Source organism: Heliangelus exortis, chromosome 3 (genome assembly GCF_036169615.1).
Source record: "Heliangelus exortis chromosome 3, bHelExo1.hap1, whole genome shotgun sequence".
Lineage (NCBI taxonomy): Eukaryota > Metazoa > Chordata > Aves > Apodiformes > Trochilidae > Heliangelus > Heliangelus exortis.
In genome coordinates, this window is record NC_092424.1 from 57,413,765 (window position 1) to 57,434,145 (window position 20,381).

The 20,381-nt window shown below is 45.2% G+C and overlaps 2 protein-coding genes across 2 annotated transcripts in view; both read right to left on the reverse strand.

The window, feature by feature from the left end:
* Nucleotides 1-7,629: 7,629 nt before the first annotated feature.
* On the reverse strand, nucleotides 7,630-12,917 carry SLC35D3 (solute carrier family 35 member D3). Its single transcript, XM_071740791.1, has 2 exons — nucleotides 12,442-12,917; nucleotides 7,630-11,239 (listed from the first exon to the last, which is right to left on the reverse strand). Exons 1-2 carry the CDS (start codon nucleotides 12,875-12,877, stop codon nucleotides 10,410-10,412), a joined length of 1,266 nt encoding a protein of 421 aa, XP_071596892.1. The 5' UTR covers nucleotides 12,878-12,917; the 3' UTR covers nucleotides 7,630-10,409.
* Nucleotides 12,918-18,170: 5,253 nt separating this feature from the next.
* The window catches only part of PEX7 (peroxisomal biogenesis factor 7), a 38,795-nt gene continuing 36,584 nt past the window's right edge, over nucleotides 18,171-20,381 (reverse strand). The window contains exon 10 of the mRNA XM_071740839.1: nucleotides 18,171-20,124. Coding sequence (XP_071596940.1) covers nucleotides 20,056-20,124 — 69 coding nt within the window. The 3' untranslated portion in view covers nucleotides 18,171-20,055. The remainder of the gene's footprint in view (nucleotides 20,125-20,381) is intronic.

Consider the following 20,381-nt stretch of genomic DNA (forward strand, 5'->3'; position numbering starts at 1 on the left):
GGGACTTACAGAGTATTGCAGGCATCTGACTCTGGACTGTACTGTCACTAAAAGCTCATGTATGCAAAACTTGCTATAGGATTTTGCTGTTTCAAAACAGTTCTCTGCTACCACATGAAAGAGACAGCTCGACCCATCATCCAGATCATGACTTAGAGCAACTTCTGTGTATTCTTTGTGTTGCAAAGTACTGTGAAGCCCTGGCACATCTCTTCCATCCTGTACTGCAACAAACTAATGCCTGCAAAGGATGTGAGAGCAGAAAAATAATGGTGGATAGAACAAAGGGGAAGTATATAAGACTGTTATCTCCTACAGCTGCAAGCCAATGCGCAGTATTGCACATCAAGTCACCAGCCCAGTTCCAGTTAAGTGTCTGGTAGACATGACAGGATTTACTAGAATGGAAGTTTTGCTGATTATTTATTGACGCAGCTCCATGTAATGCCTGTAAACTGGGGATTACCTGGTAGCTCCTTGAAGGACTGGAGCAGGTACAACATTCACTTCTAGGGTATTCTCTTAGGAACACAGTGTAAGTGGGCACTGCCCATCATAATTATTGTATGTCTGTTTGTGATTAGTGTGGTGATTAATAGCTGAGGAAGTGGGGGATTCCAGCAGGGCGTGCACTTGAAAGCAGTCAGTGCTGTGTTTTATTTGTTGATGGTCACCACTCAGGAGTGATGCCAGACAGAGGGCTAAATGTGTAGCCAGACAGTGTGTCAGGTAGTGTGGGAAGCTGAGAAGTTCACAGCTTGTTTCAATTCAGGGTCTAATGCTCACATTGCTTCTACCTGTGTCTAAAACTGTCCAGGAATTCACAGGGTATAGCTAGCACGGCAGAGATACATCAGGATGTCTAGGCATAGCTGCAGTACAAATAGGGAAGTTAATTTTAGTGGTTAAGCAATTGCTCAATTTAGTAGATATTTAATAAAAGAATAATTGAAAACCTAAGAAATTGATTTCTTTTTGAAGTCACAGTTTTTCCCTCCCCAGCTCACAGTTTCAGCCTCCTGGTCCCATACACTGTTTATTTGGGACTTACAAGGAAGCCTTCAACTGAGACAAGCCTGTCAATGGGCAGTGGGAAGGAGGATTTATCTCCTCAAGAGGATCTGCCATGGGTGGAAGAAGATTTTAGCCCCCAGGGGGTTCATCTTCACCACACTTCCCTAATCAAACATTTCTCATCCCAGAATTTTGCCAAATAGCAGATCCAAAATTTTCAGACTGTATCTGAACTCAAGAGGCTCCCAGCACAGCTTTTGTGGCTGGGAACTGGGAGTAGGGTGAAAACATTAACTTAAGGCAAAATTACAGCAATCTGTGTAGCACCAAGAGAAAAAAGTCTGTAAAAAGGTCTTCATTCAACAGCCCTATATGCAGGTAGACAACGATTCACAGAGGAAAGTGTTCCACATGAAAAATGTTAACATGGAAAAAAACCTGAGCAATACTTCGGAAGTCTCTGTGACAGGTATACCAAATCTCACTCCTCCCACAGGAGATTTTTCATGCTCCTCTCTGCTGCCACAGCAGAGAACTTTGCAGCTTTATTTGTGTCATTTCTTGACTGGAAGTGATGCTTGCAGCTCATGCAGGACCCATTTGTCCTGAAACAATTTCTTCCCAATCAATTTCATTGTCATTATGGGACCGTGCCAGTGTAGCAGAAGAGAATAGACTCACTTCTTTTTCTGAAGCACATTGATCTCATCAAACCTACAGCATTAACCCACAGTACAGATCAATGGATGACACCCCCAAATACTCATGCCTCCTCTTGCAAAAGCAAGTGACAGCACAGTTTCAAAGGGAGTGGAATTCTGTTTACAGTTGAAAAAGGCCAACAAGGAAAGAGCTGGCTACAGTCCAAGTCTAATGAACTTCATTTAAATATACACATCAGACCTGGAACACAGCATCAGAAGCAGATAGTGATGCTAGTTTCCAAATAATCCAAATTACCTATGTTCATCTCATTAACACTCAAATGTTTATTCATTATTCTGACTGAAAAACGCAGATCAGTAGCACTTTAAATCTTTGGAAATGTCTCCATGGGACTCCAATTTTTTTCTTCCCTTGCCTTGCTTTTGCTGTTGATAGATTATAATACTCTTATATTATTACTCAAGATTTTTAGTTAAAAGGAGAGCAGTTTTCTGCATGAATCTGCAAAACTGATCCCATGTGTCTTTGCTGGCAGCTACCCACAGTCAGACTTCGTGCACTCTAATGCTGGAAATGCACTTACCTAAATTAGATATCCCATCACAGCAGAGTCAGCTGATAGCAGGGCCATATCAGTGCCGCCTGCACCCTGGGAATCCACTGGCTACTTAACTCCTTATCTTGCAGGAGATTGAATTTCTGCCATTTTTTTATTCTAAGGCTCAACGGTAAAGATACCAGATTGGTTTGTCAGGTCAGCTCAAGAATAATGCTAAATCCTTGAAGTTCTCAAATGGGTTTGAAGGTGTGCTGTGGTAAAGCTGCTTCACAGAGCTCATTCTTTATTGCAGTCCTCTTGCCTTTACCTTTGGCCTTATCAGCCACCAGAGTGCTTGCAGCAAGCGTGGGAAGAGCCTTTCTTAAATCTTCATTCCTGAAGCCAAGCCATGAATGAATGAATACCTTTACCTCTTCGTTTTCCCAACCCCTTTGAAGGCAATGAAAATAAGGCAGCCATCAACCTAATCCGTTCCACACACTGAATTATTTTGCAAGCTCAGCCAGCACTGTATCACCTGCAGGGACTTGCTTCTTAAATAAATCTTTTCTTCTAAAAAAGCCCCTGAACTATCAGAAGATTTGCAATTTTCCTTCCAGACATACAGAGGGAGCTGTGGCTGGAAAAATAAAGTAGTAAAGGCACCATTTCTGCTTCAGTAATAGCCTGTCTGGATTGCACAGGTACAATTTGTAGTCTTCACCTCCCTTGCTGTGATGCCACAGAAAGCCTGAGCTGACCTGTTACCCTGCTTGGGGAGAACCCCAGGGATCTGCCACATGCCAGCTCCCTCTGAGATGCTTTGGGAAAGGGGTAAACCACACAGGAGTGTTCACCCACACAGCAATAGCGGTGGTCAGAGCTGCTCTCCAAAGCCCCTGCAGCTACATCTGTGCTTGTTTAAGGGAGCAGATGCAGCCTCAGAAGCCAGTGACCATTCCACGGTGTCATGGCTCTGCCTCTCAACCCAGTGGCACGGCCTGAGCCAGCAAATCTCCCATCTTCTGAAGCAGGAGCATTTGCCATTGATTGTTCTGCTACAGACATGTGAAAACATTTGGAGTGGAGGGGGTATTCCTTTGGTTTTGCATTGTTGAAACTGAGAGTGTTGGCTCTTGACAGATCTCTGCTTGCTGGGATAGAGAAACAGTGCCCAAACCCAATTTGAACCCTCATCTCAGGCTGGGGTTGTGAAATAACAGCCACTACTGCTCCCTTAATGTAATAAAATGGTATCATAGAATCATAGAATCATAGAATTGGCTGGGTTGGAAGGGACCTCGGAGATCATTAAGTCCAACCCTTGATCCAGTACCGCTGCAGTTACCAGACCATGGCACTGAGTGCCACATCCAGTCTCTTTTTAAATATCTCCAGGGATGGAGAATCCACTACTTCCCTGGGCAGCCCATTCCAATGTCTGATCACCCTCTCGGTAAAGAAATTCTTTCTAATGTCCAACCTAAACCTCCCCTGGCACAACTTGAGACCGTGCCCTCTTGTCTTGCTGAGAGTTGCCTGGGAAAAGAGACCAACCCCCCCCCTGGCTACACCCTCCTTTCAGGGAGTTGTAGAGAGTGATGAGGTCTCCCCTGAGCCTCCTCTTCTCCAGGCTGAACACCCCCAGCTCCCTCAGCCTCTCCTCATAGGATCTGTGCTCGAGTCCCTTCACCAGCCTGGTTGCCCTCCTTTGGACCTGCTCCAGGACCTCGATATCCTTCCTGAACTGAGGGGCCCAGAACTGGACACAGGACTCGAGGTGTGGCCTCACCAGCGCTGAGTACAGGTTTAGGTACTAAAAACCTATCATTTAGGTTTGTGCCCTACTGCATGAAAGTCCACACAAAATAAAGACACACTTAAATGTTTGGTACAGAGGCAAGTGCCTTCTGTGTGCATGTGTGGTGGCAACTCAGAAGTTGTTGCAGAGGCTGCTCTGTATTGCCACCTAGGGATGTGCATTCACACAGCAGCCTGGGTCCTCCAAATTCATCAGTTTACATGACAGCACATTGGATCTGTCTGATGCACCAAGAGGAGCTCCACCAAAAAAAAGTCTCAGGTTTTAACCCATGCTTTAAATGCAGAGATACAGGGAAGCCTCCTTGGTTCTGAAGGCTTTACTCACTGTCCCTGTGCATGATGAGTATAAATCAGTACAAATCAGTAATGAAGCTCAACAACAGAACAGTGAATCCCTGTCTTTGTCCAGGAGAGTGGAATATGATGCTTCTTTGTCTGTTGGCATCTGCTTTGATTTGCCTGAAGAGGACCCACAGGTGGGTGCCAGGCCCAATAATGCCTTGTGTTCTACTTGACCAGCCACAGAGGAAAAAAAAAAAAAAAAAGAACAAAAAAAAATGGTGCCAAATCAACATCAAAGCTCAATGAAGACCAAAAATGGCAAGTTTTGAGGAAAGGTACTGAGTAGATAAAGCTGAGGAAAGTCTAAAGCTTGAATAACAAATAGCCTGAATTTCTTTGGCAAAATCTTGTGCTGAAAAGCCAGTTTTCGACTGTTGTTTTCATCTTCCACAAAGGAAAACATGATGAACCAGAGGGAACAAATTTCACATGACACACACACAGAATCATAGAATTGTAGAATCATTAAGGTTGTAAAAGACCTCTAAGATAATTGAATCCAACCATCAACCCAACACCACCATGCCAGCTAAACCATGTCTCAAAGTGCCTTGTCTACAGCTATTTTTTTGAACATCTGCAAGGGTGGTGACACCATATGAAACCAAGACTGCTTTTGAGTAGCTAGCTAGTGCTTAGTGTCTTTCCTGAGCTGTAGCATTGAATTCTTGGAACAGCTGATTCTATAGAAGTTCTTTGAGTGTACAAGTATATTTAATCACTGGTAAATAAATATTCCATACAAAAAAAGACAGTTTATCACCTTAGCACTTGTTGGGTTTTTTTTTTTTCAGAGAAATCCTGAATTCTATTAAAGAATTGTTGAAGCCTGGGGTTTTTTTGTTGTTGTTTTTTGTTTGGATTTGTTTTTTGTTTTGGTGTTTTGGGTGGTGTCTTTTTTTGGGTTTGGCTTTTTTGTTGTTTTTGTTAGGAACAAAATCAATAGCAACTAGAGAGAGGGGAAAAAAAAAAGAAGTACAAGTTTGAGAGCAGAACTGACATTGCTTTTATTTGATAAAGGAAAAAATTATCAACAAAATAAATGTGCCCAGAGAAAAACTTCTTACATCTGCCTGGTAAGAAAAAAAATCACAGGACCACAAAGAATAGATCCATCAACCTCCCCAGCCAGGTCAGTCCCTCTGTCTGTCTCCTTCATGTGTGTCGCTCTACCAGGGCCCCAAATTCAAGTTTATCTATCACAGATTCACTGCACTGTCTGCCCCTCCATTTCTGATGCTGTCACTTTTTCTCTCCATGTAAGTACACTGACAAACTGAAATATGGTAGAGGGGCTGGCTTCCAATTCCCTGGGGATGTGGGTGTAGGAGAGAAGCACTAACAGAAACATTTTGCTTTCCTGCAAACTCACATTTTCCCCATCTTTGCTATTAACTTTCATATTTTCCCCATCCATCCTAATCTCAATCCCTCTTCAAGCAGTGCTCTCATAGTCTCTACCCGGGCTTCCACCTCAGGCATAGTCTCTCTCCTATTCAAACAAAATGTCTGGAGTTCAAGTGTGTCTGGCTTTCTTAGTCCCCACCTATAAAAAAAAATCAGCCTGGATCCACAGCAACAAAGATGGCACCCCCTCCTCAGGTTTATAGCTTAATTACTCAAACTGCTTTTACTGTGAAAAAAAAAGCCTCCTTCAGGTTTTACATGTGTAATAAGCACAACCAGGAGACTGCAGTGCTGGCTGGCTGGCAGCTTGAGAGCTCTGACTCCTTCATCCATCCTGTGCACAGCCCAGCTCTGCAGGATGCTGGTACGCAGCCCTGGCCCAGCTCCACAAGAAGGCTGGGACACAGCCACAGCTGAGATATAACAGGGATCTGGTAAGCGTGGAGATGGCGTGCAGGAACAGCCACAAAGGTAGCAGTCTGGGCATACAGGATTCTGCTGGTCCATTCTCTTCCTGCCTTATAAGGAAAAAATAGTAATATTATGAAAGAAGCCTCAATGGCAAGTCCTCTGCCACTGGCAAAGGTTTTCAGGCTGGATGCTAGAGACAAGATTTGGGAAATACCCAGGAACAAGGAAAGGGAACTGAGGACATGTGCAAGCTCATCAATTCCCAACAGGCGCAAGGTTGAAGTGAAAAGCTTCCTGGTGACCTCCAACAAGCTACTGAGCCATAAATATAGCAGCTAATGAGAGGCAGAGTCGATTGCACTGCACTTAAAAGCTTCAGGTTAAAAAGCACAGAAGAAACCTCAAAGTGATGTATGAAATTACACGGGACACAGGGAGAGAGAGCAAGAAGGTGGGAATCTGTGGTGTTAAGGCTTAACCACAACAAGCAGCAAAATGTTCAGCTGTTAAAAACAGCAAAATATTCAGCTGTTAATTTAGAGCCCAGAGGTGAAAGGCTTGCATCTTTCTGCCGACTGAAGCCTTGGCCAGCAGCAAACAGATGTAATCAAATTATGGGAGGCTGTTAAGCCCTGACAATAAACTGTCAATGGATATACACAGGGCTGTGGAGTGTTGCCTAATAAACTGTAAAATTTCTTTCAGTCTTACCTGTTGGCTTTTTTCATACGTTGCTGTTCATATGCCTTCTGGAAATGATGGTAAATGCCAGTTTGCCATCAGTTAGCCAGTGATGTATGTAATTTTTTCACTTATCCTTAGAAATTCTAACTATCCCTGCCTCCAAATATTCTGGCCTTTCTTTAATTTCATTGAGAAAAGAATGTATTTCGGAAAACGCAGCCAGTCTGGCTTTCTTTTTCCCCGTGCATGCATATTTTTGTGGGTGCATCTGCGTGTGTGTGTATAGAGTGATACTAGAGCAGGTGTTACTCGATGAAGTGTTGACACTGAAATTAATGTTTCTCCTCAAAGCAACCATTGTGCATCAGGTTCATTCATTATCCTGGAGCAAGGACTGTTTCTTTCTCTAAACTGTCCTGCAGGCATGTTTGTGTGGAGCTTTAAGATGAATTCTGCAATAATCACCAGCCCCACTGTCTGGCACAACCCAGTTTCAGCCACAAGCACATTACACACCTTTCATCCTAAGCAAACTGGTAAAAAATAGTGCTTAAATCATCTCCCAAGGTTACCATCCAAGGGACATAATCTGCAATTGTAAAATGAAAACAATATGGAGTCCTTCAATAATCCAATGATTTTATAATATAACTATGAATAATGAACTTCATATTTTTATTCTTTTCTGGAGTTACAGCAGTTACAATAATGACACTAAATCATCTTAAATATGTAACCAAAGAAATCACTGCCGAGAACCACAGAAACTTCCAAGCTGTACCGAGGAGTCAGCCACTTGTGATTCCTGTGTTCCTTTGTCAGTCCTCAGTCCCACTGTCCCACAGTATTTATAGCGTGCAGTCACATGTTGAGGAAACTTGGATGGTATAAAGGCACAAGAATAACTATAAATGAACCAAAAATGAGCACCCCAGAGTAGCAACAATAAGAAAAGCAAAAGGCTTTTGGAAAAGGGTGTGCGTTTTATTCCCACATCTCATTCTGCAGCCTTCCGCTGATGCTATTAAAACACCTCAGCACGAGGCAGTATTTTTATTTTATTGTGCGACAGTCTGTTACTGAAAAAGGGGACTGCATTTAACAAATTCCCATTTCAATTTAGGAAATTTACAGGTATAAGTAGAATAAAGTATAATCACATTTTGACTATACATGCAAATGTACAATGTTGTTACAGCAGCTTTTTTAACAGTCAAAACTGTTTCAATTTCTGCAAGTTTCTACTAATATTTCAACAACAGTAAGCAGCAAAACACTGAAATTGCCCAGGAAGAAGTCCTGCAGCAAGACGCCAGGGGGAGAGCATTTTATAGCGTGTGCCAAACACAGAGTGTGAGCCAGGGGATCTAAGATTGGCATCCAGGTTGTAAAAAGATGCATATTTCTTGTGGGCAGAAAACACAGAGCACAGTGAGGACAGATCAGAGATGTGGGTTTCTCTTCAGCCATCTGCATCACTACAATGCAGCTCAATCTCATAATGAGTTCAGTAACACAGCAGCTATAAGTCAGAGACACAAACTTCTTTAGGGTGCATTTGAAAAATTAACAAAACCCCTATTATATTAACTTCTAAACAATAAATAGTGCTTTTATTAAAAAAGATGCCATCTGGAGCTCGAATGGAAATTAAACGTATTTTGGCACACAGCCAGGGTTTCTCAACTCTTAAACAACAAACTATACATAACGTGTGATGTACAGATCTCCATGCCCCATCCCCCCAGCTCAGCAGCTTTTAGCCTGAATGTCTTTATAGCTGTCTGATCCAAAATTCATGGGTGATACCAGGTCACCCATCTCCTGCACTCACTCCAAAACCATACTGTAGCGCTCGATGTTTCTGCCGGCGTTTATTGACAAGAATCTAAAGCTCCCTCAGAGATCAGTTTTGAGAATATTCCCTGCTGGGTGAATGGCTCATTTCAGATTTCAGTGCTGAGTGAGCTGTGAGACTGCTTGGCTAGAGAAGGCATTGGGCTAGGCACTGATTAATTAGGGCTGTGGGAATAACTAATTTTCAGTTCAGTGGCTTAATAAATAATAGCAATATTAATAACAACAGCAAAAATAACAACAAACCTGGTTCATTTTTTTCAGGAGATAACAACTTGTTTCAGCCTGAGGTCATCATGGCCTGGTGGTTGGGGCTCCCTTTTGGGATGAGAAAGACTAAGAGTCAAATCTCTTCTGTGCCTGGTTCTGAGCACAGGTTTGACCCAAGGACTCCCACCTCTCTAAAGGGCAGCCCTAGGCTAAGAAATACTCAAATTATAGCTTTCCCAGTCTTTCCTTTTGAATGTATGTGTTGCATCCTGGCCCACCAGTGCTCAGTTGGCCATGCAATCTGCCAGAGCCTACTGCAGCTCCTGCCTGCCTGTCAGTGCTTTCTTCCACCGGGCACCACACAGGGGGAAAGCCAGGGCTGATATGCACAGAGCCATGTCCCAGCACATGGACAGGATACAGCAAAACCGTTCTGCAAAAGCACTGCTGAGCACCACAGCAGAGGTGGTGTCCCCACATCTCCTATGACCCTGTACTGCTGAGAGAGGAAGACAGAGAGGACACCTAAGTTCCAGGCCAGGGACCCAACTTTAGGGTACAAAGAGGGGATAGCACAGGGCATGCACTGTCTCCCCATTCTTTCTATAGCCCTCCCAAATCAAATCAATGCAGTCCAACATTTCACATCCTTTTTATTTGGGTCAAACTAACTTCCAGTGCTACATGTAGTTAAAGCTCATAGAAAAACACCCTTTTGTTGACGACAGCTTCTCAAAAGTGCAGATTTGGTTCTGATGTCATGTACACCACCACAAGAAAGAAGTATTTCTACTGAAGACACAAACCACCCAATGTAAACCAGGTCCAGGGCCCAGCCTGGCCACAGGATCGGGGAGAGTTTCAAATCTTCAGTTAGGAGCGTGATTTTACACCAATATAATTAAAGTGGCACAACCTCTAGCTCTGTCGCGATTGAACTGACGCAGAGGAGCACATAGAAGTATGGTTAACAGGAGTTTATATATTGCAGAAATATATTTATATTGAGTACCTATAACTGGATGGCTACAGATATGGAAGCACATCGATGGAGGCTCCAAATGGTGTCAAAATCACAAGGCTCCAGACACAAGCTAAGCTACAAGCCACTGCTGTGCCACTGGCACTGCTGTCTGACTTAATGGTACTGGTGTCCCCCACAGCCCAGGCTGCTGGGCAAGTGCCCCATGACTTGCCATTGCCCAACTCTCTCTGTATCCACAGCACAGGACTTGGCACCTTTACCTGTGGTAGGTCTAAACTGATGTACTGAATGCAGCTGAAAGCAAGCCCAAAGCATGAGCAAACTCTGACCTTTTGTATTTTGACAAAGAGGTAAAGTCATCCTACGTGATTTGGATTTGTCAGCATTGATGTGAAAATATATGCTCTGCCTTTCCCCCTGTACAGAGAACCATGTGTCTGTTGTCAAGCAATAGGCTTTCAAACCTGCTTTTTAAGGATTTGGTAGCTCTTCGTTTTCTATCAAGTAATCCTTCTTTATATAATTAGCACCTCTCATCAATCTCCATACTCCAAGATAGGCATCCTTCAGCAAGCTCCTGTTCACTTCTTGTGTGCCAGTGGCTTCACACTCGACTGCAGGTCCCTTGGCAGGTTTCTCAGCACTGTCCATCTCTTCCTCTCCACTCTGGCTGTCCCCTATGGCTGATCCTTCAGCTGCTGTTTCCTCAGTCCCCTTCTCGGGGGAAATCACCTCCATCTGAAAAAGTGCTTGGTCCCCAGCCTGCCTTTTGGCCTCCTCTTCTCTAGCTTCTTTCTCCAGGTCCTCGTAATTGCTCTGCCGTCTGGTCTCAATGTACTTCGCCACACAGTAAATGACAGACCCCAAGGTGTTGACCACAACACCAGCTATAAATAACTTCGTGGGCTCCACATCATTAAATGCCACCATGCCCACCGTGATGGTTGCTATGCTCTTCACCACCCCTACGAAGCTGGTGGTCACAGCTGAGTTAATGTAGGTGCAGTGAAGGGTAGTAAAGTTCATGGCGCAGCTAATCAGGACACAAGCGATAAAGATGCATACCATGGCAGGGTCCTTCCACCCTGGGAATGACCAGACATTGATGGAATCCATACTGGCAAAGGAGCAGATGATGAGAAAAGGGGTGGCTGAAACAGCAATGGCATACTGAGCTGTCAGAGGTCCGTACTCACTATCTACACTGGTCTTCTGAATGAGCACCAGGTAGGCAGCGTGTATCAGCACAGCCAGTACCCCTGTCACATAGCCCATAGCATCCCCAGTCAGGTCACCAGCTCCTGTCAGGAGAGGCAAAGAAAGAAACAAGCACTTTTTTTGCATGCAAGACAGAAAGAGAAGGCTGGTTTGGGCTGGGGGGGATATTTAGGAAATAGGCTCAAGTGTCCTTTCCAGAACTCCTAAGGCTTGTCATGCTTTTCCCAAGGCTGGACATGCTTATGTGCCAACAGATATACTCTTTTTTATGTGTGTGTTTATGTGTTGCAAGCCAATTGAATATCATCCACCCTCCACCTAAAGCCCACAGCCAAAATCAGATCCTGTTCTCCCTTTTATGAAGACACTACAGGAAATTTGCAGCTGAAATCGTGCACACACACACACAGCAATTTTGGACATGCTCACGCCAGTTCAGGCACATGTCAGCTCCAGATGGCCAGGCTGCCTGTCCTCTAGCCCCTCGGTCCTCCTTCTGCCCTCCTCCTCCTCCTTGCCCCAGCAAGGCCAAGCTGTGTGGGACCCTCACAGTGACAGCCTCCCTCACCCAGCCAGGCTGCTTTGCAGACACAGCTACTCACCACAATGTGTATGCTCTGTCCTCTGGGGCAACCCCCAAACCAGGGGTGTTGCTGGGCTACACGGAGCCAGCTTTCCCTCTAATTCCAACTACATCTCGGCTGGAAATCAACACAGGTAGGGGCCCCATAGGGTTGCAACTGACCCCAAAGATTTTACCTACCCCTGTAAGACTACACTTATCCCAGTAGGGCTGCAGTTGTCCCCAAAATTACATCTACCTCGGTAAGCTCACACCCACTCCCTCTAATACCACTCTTACTGCTATAGGGCTGCATCTTCCCTAAGAAAGTCGCAATAAGGTTGCACCTTCTCCTGTAGTTTCCCATCGGTACCCATAAGGACGCACCTATCTCCAGAAGGTTGCACCGAGCCCTGTTAGTTTGTACCTGCCATGGCAGGGCTCCTGCCCCCCTAAGGCTGCTCCTACTTCCTTGAGATTGCGCCTTCTACTGTGGCGCTGCAGCTGCCCCCCGGGGTTGTACTCCCCCCGTCTCTCTCACCTTTTCCCCCGGGCTGCCTCTGCCCGCCCCGTCCCGCCCCGAAGCCCATCCGAAGCGGCGGGAGCTGCCGCTGCAGAGCCGGCGTCGGGGCTCCGGGCTGCGCGGCCGCCCGTCCGCCTCCTCCGGTCCCGTCCCATCCCGTCCCGTCCCTCCGGTGGGGTGGCGGTCGCGGTCGCACTCACCGGCTAAGGCGGCGCCGCAGGTGGTGATGAGGACGGCGACGAGGACGCCGGGTGAAGGCATGCCGTCGCGGAGCACCAGGGCGCCGGTGAGGAGGGTGACGAGGGGCAAGCAGCGCTTGAAGACGACGTACATGGGGAGGCTGAGCCCGCGCAGCGACCAGAGGGTGAGGGTGGACTGCAGGGTGGCCAGGGCGGCCACGGCGGCGAAGGGTCGCGCCAGGCGGGGTCCGAAGGGCGGCAGGGCGGCCAGACCCCGCCGCCGCAGCGCCTCCAGCCCCAGCGCTGCCGCCGCGCTGCTCAGGCACTGCAGTAGCGTCAGGAAGGCGAAGTGGTAGCGGGCCAGCAGGAACTTCAGCAGGATGTTGAGGGACCCCGAGCACAGACCGTGCGCCACCGCCACCGCGACGCCCCGCGCCCGGCCCCGCCACCGGCCCATCCTCCCCGCGCACCGCCCCGCCGCCGGGACCGCGGCACTGCCGCCCGCCCGGCCACCCGCCGCGGCGGCGGCGGCGGGGTGGGACGCAGGGGGGACGGGGACGGGCGGAGACGGGGGGCGGGAGGAGGCAGGACGCGCTCCCGGCAGGGCGGCCGCCGCCCCCGACGTGCACCCCTGTGCCGCCCCCCCCGACATGTCCCCCTCCTCCTCCGCCCCTATGTCCCCTCCCCGCCAATGTCCCCGCTCTGTCCCCGCGCCGTCCCCTCCCCGCCGCAGTCCCCGGTGTATCCCCCCGCCATCCCCAATCTGTATCCGCCGCCTTTTTTAATTTTTTTCAGCGTGTCCCCCTCATCCCGCTGTCCCCGCCTCCGGTGTCCCCCCAGCTTTGATCCTTGGTGTCCCCCAGGGCACGCCACGCTGTCTCAGAGGGGGTGGGAAGTCCACTTAGCCTCCTGCAAACCCTCTCAACCCCTCTCAAAAAAAAAAAAAAAAAAAAAAAAAAAACCAAAAAAACAACCCTCTCAAAGCCTCCAGAGCCCTTCGGCCGGGAGGAGGGAGGGCGGGCAGTGGCAGGGCGCACCGCTGTGCTTCCAGCCGGGAGGATAAACGCAGCATCACGGCGAAGCTCGACCGGCACCAAAATAGCATGGGAAACCCGCAGGAAACCCTCACGTCTCCTGGAACGGGGAGGTCAGTGCAGCTCCCCTCCATCCGCATACACGAGCAGGGCTTTCCTCTCCCCAAAACCGCACGTCCTCCCAGGAAAAAGCATCCATCGAGCCTACGGGTGGCATCCTCCTGCAGACCCCCCCCTTCCTCGCGTTGGGGTCCTGGCCTCCCGCAGCTCGCCAAAGAGAGCCCCTTCTCTGGCAGGGAACACCAGAGGGATGGGAACAGCTGCTCAGAAAGCAGTGAGAACCTGCTTCTAGGTGGGGGACCTTCCTTGAGAAACAGCTGGTAACCACGCAGTCTCTAAAAGCGATGTTTTAAAGCCTGGTAAAATTTAAATAAACTAATCCCCTCTCTCGATTTGCCGTCTCCTGTTAAAACCTTCATCTGGTAATAGATCACCTCGGTTCTATGGAAAAGCAGCAGCAGTTCCCTCACACAGCCTCTCCTCCACCATCCCCCTGCAGTGTCAGGCAACCTACAGGAATGAAAAACTACAATTTTACTCGGATCTGCCTTATAATAATATATATTTTTTAATTGATAGAATAGATAAAAATACATGCAGATTTATAAAAATCTGCCTGATAAAGCTAAACATGAGCTGTCGATGTGCACTTGCAGCCCAGAAAGCAAACTGTGTCCTGGGCTGCATCAAAAGCAGCACAGACAGATGGTCAAGGGAGGTGATTTCTCCCCCTCAACTCTGCTCTTGTGAGACCCCTCACGGAGCACTATGTGCAGTTCTGGAGTCCCCAGCATAAGAAGGACATAGAGCTCCTGGAGAGTGTCCAGAAGAGAGCTAATAAAATGATCAGAGGGCTGGAGCACCTCCCCTATGAAGCCAGGCTGAGGAAATTGGGGTTGTTCAGCCTCGAGGTGGCTCTTAGGTGCCTCGAGGTGACCTTATAGCAACCTTCCAATATCTGAAGGGGTCTTCAAGAAAGCTGGGGTAGGGCTTTTTACACAGGTGTGTAGTCAGAGGACAAGGGGAAATGGTTTCAGACTTGAAGAGGGGAGATTTAAGCTGGACACTAGGAAGAAATTCTTCCCTGTGAGGGTGGTGAGACAGTGGAACATGTTGCCCAAGGAATCTGTGGCTGCCCCCTCCCTAGAAGTGTTCAGGGCCAGGTTGGATGGGGCCTTGAGCAACCTGGTCTGGTGGGAGGCGTCCCTGCCCATGAAGGGGGGTTTGAACTAGATGATCTTGAAGGTCCCTTCCAACCCAAACCATTCTATGATTTTATGCTTTTAACATCATACATGTTAGGTCTGTCATTAGCAGAAAGACTACCTTTCACCCACAAATATGAGAGTAGCTAAGTTATCCTTTATTTTAAACAAAACCAGCTCCACAGGAACAATATTAAATTAAACAACAAAAAAACCCTAAATAAACAAATAAAACCGGAAAACAACAACAAAAAACCCCAAACAACCAAAAAAAGAAGTTTATTGGTACACGTGACACCAAAGTTTGTTCCTGTATGCTGAGCACAGGTCTACCTGGCACTTCAGTGACAGTCGTGCTGGTGCAGGGGGGACAGCAGCTGCTCTTGACTCTGCCTGTGGCTGATGCAGACACAGCAGTGATTCCTTCTCCTTTTTGATGTGTGCTGGATAAATATTCTTTCTCACCAGAGGCTGCCTCCAGCTTGCCTGCCTTTTATTTTGCAGGCTTCAATTTACTAATTTTTTTAGCAAGTTACTGTTTTCACTCACTCTTTCTTGCCTGACATTTTTTCTCACCTTCTTTCCTTTATCCATTCCCATTACAGATCCTAACATTAGTGCAAAAACAAGACTGACCTTGTGATGACCACTGTAACACTCACCAGACCCAAAAATCTCTATTCCTTCTTCACTCCTTCTCTTTTACATCATTACAGAACCTATGGGGGGATTCTCCTGATGTTTACAATTTTAAATTGGCTTTTCCCCTTTTGACTCTAAGTGCTCCCTAATTATTTTCCACAATAGTTTATTTTCCATTTTATTCTCCCTCTTTTTCTTACCAAGGCAGTTGTATTTTCCCCTTCTTTTAACATGTAAATCTTCAGTTTTAATAATATTTGAGTGCTTACCTTTTTATTGATTAAAAACTCAACTGATTGAAATACTAAAGCACTGAAAAACAACCCCAAGACTTTTGTGTATATGCCACCTTTTTAAAGGTCAGAGTAATACCTATCTGTCTCAGTCACAAGAGCCAATCAGAATACTTTGGAAGCTTAACCTTTGCTAATTCAGGGTGGGAAGAAAGCACAGACTAAAACCCAGAAGTCTTCAGGCAAAATAACATCTCACTTGTGCTGACTTCCTTGGTGTCATGGGGTGCTCCACCTTGGGGCCTTCAGCAGCTGCACTGCAGCACAAAATGTAAACTCACAGTTAAGTGGCTGGAAATATTAAGGTGTTTAAAAGCTGAAACTCATTAAGCTTTCTGGAGACCAAGCCTGGCTTCAAAGCCTACTGCAGAACTGTGCCAATACATTTATACCAGCCCCCACTTGGGCTCATCCCAAGTCCACACAGCACAATTCAACAGAATGCGTGGATCCCAGTGATGGTGTTTGCACATGGAAGTAAAAAAAGCTCCTTCTGCCAAGTCAGTGCAGATGTAAAAAAAAAATCTAATTGTGCTTTCTGGAAATACTGTAGTAATTAGGATTCCACCTAACTGTAACCTCTGGAAGAAATAATTTTGTCTTGTAGCCAGTGAAATTATCACTAGAGAAGTGAGTCTCTGACATTGCAGGCTGAAAGTTCTGCATTGGGGGCTAAGTAATTTACCAATTGAAACAGAAAAACAAGCCTATCAGAAGGATAAAAATTTCAATAGAATAGACTATTTCAGTTGGATCATACAACCACAGAATGGTTTGGTTTGGGAGTGACCTTAAAGATCTAGTTCCAACACCCCTGCATAGGAAGGCTCCAAGCCCCATACAACCTGGCCTTGAACACTTCCAGGCAGTGGGCACCCACAGCCTCTTTGGGCAGCCTGTTCTAGTGTCTTACCCCCCTCACAGTGAAGAACTTCCTCCCTCCCAACATCCAATCCAAATCTCTCCTTTTCTAGTTTTAAGCCATTTCTCCCTGTCCCATCACTACATGCCCTTGTGAATAGTCCCTTCCCAGCTTTTCTGCAGCCTCTTCAGTTACTGCAAGGCCACTATAAGGATCATCTGGTCCAACTGCCTGACCACTTCCAGGATGAACAAAAATCAAAGCACGTTGTTCAGGTTTTTTTCCAAATGCCTCTTAAAACACAGACAGGCTTGGGGCATGGACCATCTCTTTAGTAAGCCTGTTCCAGTGTGGGACTACCCTTTTGGAAATAAATACTTCCTAATGTCTAGGCTAAACCTAGCCTGGTTCAAGTTTTGAGCCATTCCCATATGTTCCATCACTAGGTCTACCAGGGAAAAGAGCTCAGCACCTCACTCTCTGCTTCCCATCCTCAGGAAGCTGTAGGGAACTATGAGGTTCATTCACATCTCAGGCTCCTTTTCTCCAAATGAGACACATCATAGTTCTTAGCTCCTCCTCACAGGACATACTTTCCAGCCCTTTCACTAGCTTTGTTGCACTCCTCCAGACAGATTCAACTACCTTGATGTCCTTCTTAAATGGTCCTTCAGGACTGCACACAGTACTCAAGGTGAGGCTGCACTAAAATTCAATTTGAGAACTGAAGAGTCCATGTCCCAGGTACCATATCCTATCCCTTGGAACTCAGCTGTGTTGCCAAGCCAGCTTCCCTTGCAACATCTCTCATGGTACTCCTAATTTTAGCCTTCTCTATACACAGCAAAGGGGAACAAAGTGGAATGTACTGTCCTTGCCAAACCAACTTTTTCTCATCATGGATTCAGAACAGGCCCAGTACTAGTCCTGCACTGCCTCTTCACCACTCCACACTCAGAAAGATGAATTCTTCTGCATCTCAGGGAAGGAACTGGGTAAAGCAATAAATAGAGAGCATTTGAGGTAACACAGCAGTGAAGGTACTTCCCTCACAGAGGCTGCTCTTGTGTCCAAAGACAGCAGTGGATGCTAAATTTGTAAGTGGACCCTGTTAAGAAGTTTTGACCTAGTGGTGGGGCACAGATCCTAGTAAACAATAGCTCCATGGTTCATTACATTAAAGAGCTGATTATGATACCTCAGCTACTATAGTCCTTTAATGCAATTTATGCTCAGTATGCTTTCAGCTAGGTGCAATGACACGAGTGAGAGAAAAAAATGGAGCAAGTTGGTGTCAAATTCCTGAGAATATAAATTTTTTTAACGGTTTTGGGGATTAAAATGGCAAAGATCTATCTAAAATGTTTAATGAGCAGTTTGTTTTGATTAAAAATAATGCAACCATGAAGCATACAAAGGAAAGCACGCAGAGTTATATCCATTCCCCATCACATGACCCTCAGCACATTCAAAACTGAGCAGTACCACTGAAAGGCTTAGTACAGCCGTGCCTATGCAGCAAAATTTGTACTGTGTACTTTGGCTGGAAGAAAGAGATCACTTCATTACTGACATGTAGTCTGACATATAGGCAAAGCTGCATAAGAGTTCAGAGAAAAAATGAGAATGTCATCCATAAAAGACAAAACCCCCATGATTATGATACTTTTTACTTAAAAGATACTCTCAGTATCTTTCACTGCATTCACTTTTTGATCAAGGTTTCTAAATTGGGGAAGTGAATACAAGAGTGTAGCCAAAGACATGGTGTACAATTAATTTAATAACATTGTAGACCAGCAAACCCACTCCTTTGAAACATGATAAATCAGTATGTTTCTTGAACCAAGGAGAAACCTATGGGTTACCATGAAACAAAATCTTTCACAGGAGCAAGTTTAAAAGTAGAACATATCACATCTTTAAGATTGTTGTCACTGACGGCCTGTTTCAGTAAATGAAATAAAAAGATCAGAAGATAGCATTATGGTCACAAAAAGTATTTCTTTAAAACAGTTATAGCAAACATTCCCTGAGAATTAAGCATCAACATTAACTATTGCCAGACTGTATTTTCTGTTAAAGTGCAGAAATGTTACAGCACATTCTCTTCATTCGAAGATCACATAGGAAGATCAAAGGCCACACTTCTTATTTACTATGTACATTTTCTGGATGCACTCATTTTTTTCAAGAAAATTAAATCTGGACACAGCACTGATGCTAGACAGGGATATGAGGGGAGAAAAGGCAGTTAAAAAAAGGTTTAATCCATGTCTTTAGTGGGCATGTTCAGAATTATTTTTTAATTTCCCTCCCTCTGTGCTAGGTTTTCAAAATTTGCTCTTCCAACTGACAGGCTACAGAAGCATTCTGGAATATCCTCCTCCCTCCCTCCAGAAACATGCATCTAAAATACATACCCACCACCTAAATGTTCTGCTCACTCAGACAAGTAACTTCCAGTCTAGGCAGAAAAGGGAGATAAAACAGGAGAGTAGAATAACTATTCAAGTTGAAAGTACTCAACATGCCTATGAAATATTAAGAATAATTTTGAAAATATAATGGCTTAGAGACACTGGATCTCCAAACGCTGTGTCAAGCAGTTAATTCACTTGTATGGTTGCTCTGGTGCTGCAACTGGTCTGGACATCAACTCTCATTTTGGTCAGGCTGTCAGAGGCCCAAAACCACTGAATATATGGCCACATTCCTCTTCTATCTCTTAGGAAAACTTTCTAAGTGAAGAAAGAAGACAAGTAGAAAATATGGATGTCCCATCTCTAAATCTTGAAGATTGTGATCCAATTAATATTGTATAAATTTCATCTTTTCTTAAGTGTTTTCTCTATCACTAGAGTATCTTTCTGCATGACTTCATCAACTGTTTTACTCAAGGAAATCTAATGGAAAAGATGTATGAAAAAAATCTTTGTCATCTTTGTGAAGTGGCAATCAAAAGATAAAAGAAATCAGGTGGCTATAAACTGACATTTACTGTCTATCAAGAGTATTTGTCATATTGCACAAGAAAATTATCCAACTTGAGTCACAGCAAAACATATAAATATAAGTGTAGCTGAGTGACACAAACCTCAGTGGACATTACAGTACTTCACAGTGAAAAGCTCTTTTTTTTTTTTTTTTTCTTTTCTACAGTGACATTATCTCAAAATGCACTGCCAGTTACTTTTACTTTTTATAAGGATCAAGAAGATTCAGGCCTCTGCTCTCATCATTAGCCAAACTGATGATAAAATAGTGTTGGTGATTCTACTCCAAAGACACCAGATCCAATCTCCTACAGCCACTCCTCAGCCATTCAGTAGCTGTTGAAAGTTTTGCTGGCTCAAGTACTACCATACAGTAAATCAAGACCTAAAATTTCCACATGCTTAAGTGCACAGCACCCCATTCAATCAGAGTTTTACTTAAAAAGAGACACTAAGATTAGTGACACAGTTGACATTTAAGTAGAAGTCTGGCTGTGGGGGAAGACAGGAAGGTTCCTGGTGTGTCAGATCTTCATTTTTTCTCTAGACAGGGACTGCCAGACATGATGGAGTATAGATCTTTATTAGTTCATCCCAAGCACAGTCCACCACCTACAAAGCAAACAAAATCTATTTAGATAGGGTGTAATTTTTTTACAAAAACTAGAATGGACTTGTAAAATGTTAATGTACCTTGTGAAGTTAATACTGGTACTCTGTTTTACAATGCTTCAAAATTATATCCTACAGTTGGCTTTGTTTTGCTTTCAAAAACTTTTTCTTAACTTCACTGAGATGCATGAAAATTAACCATCTCCTGTTTTTTACACTTCCCATGACAAAAGCATGGAAACCTCTGGATTTCAACT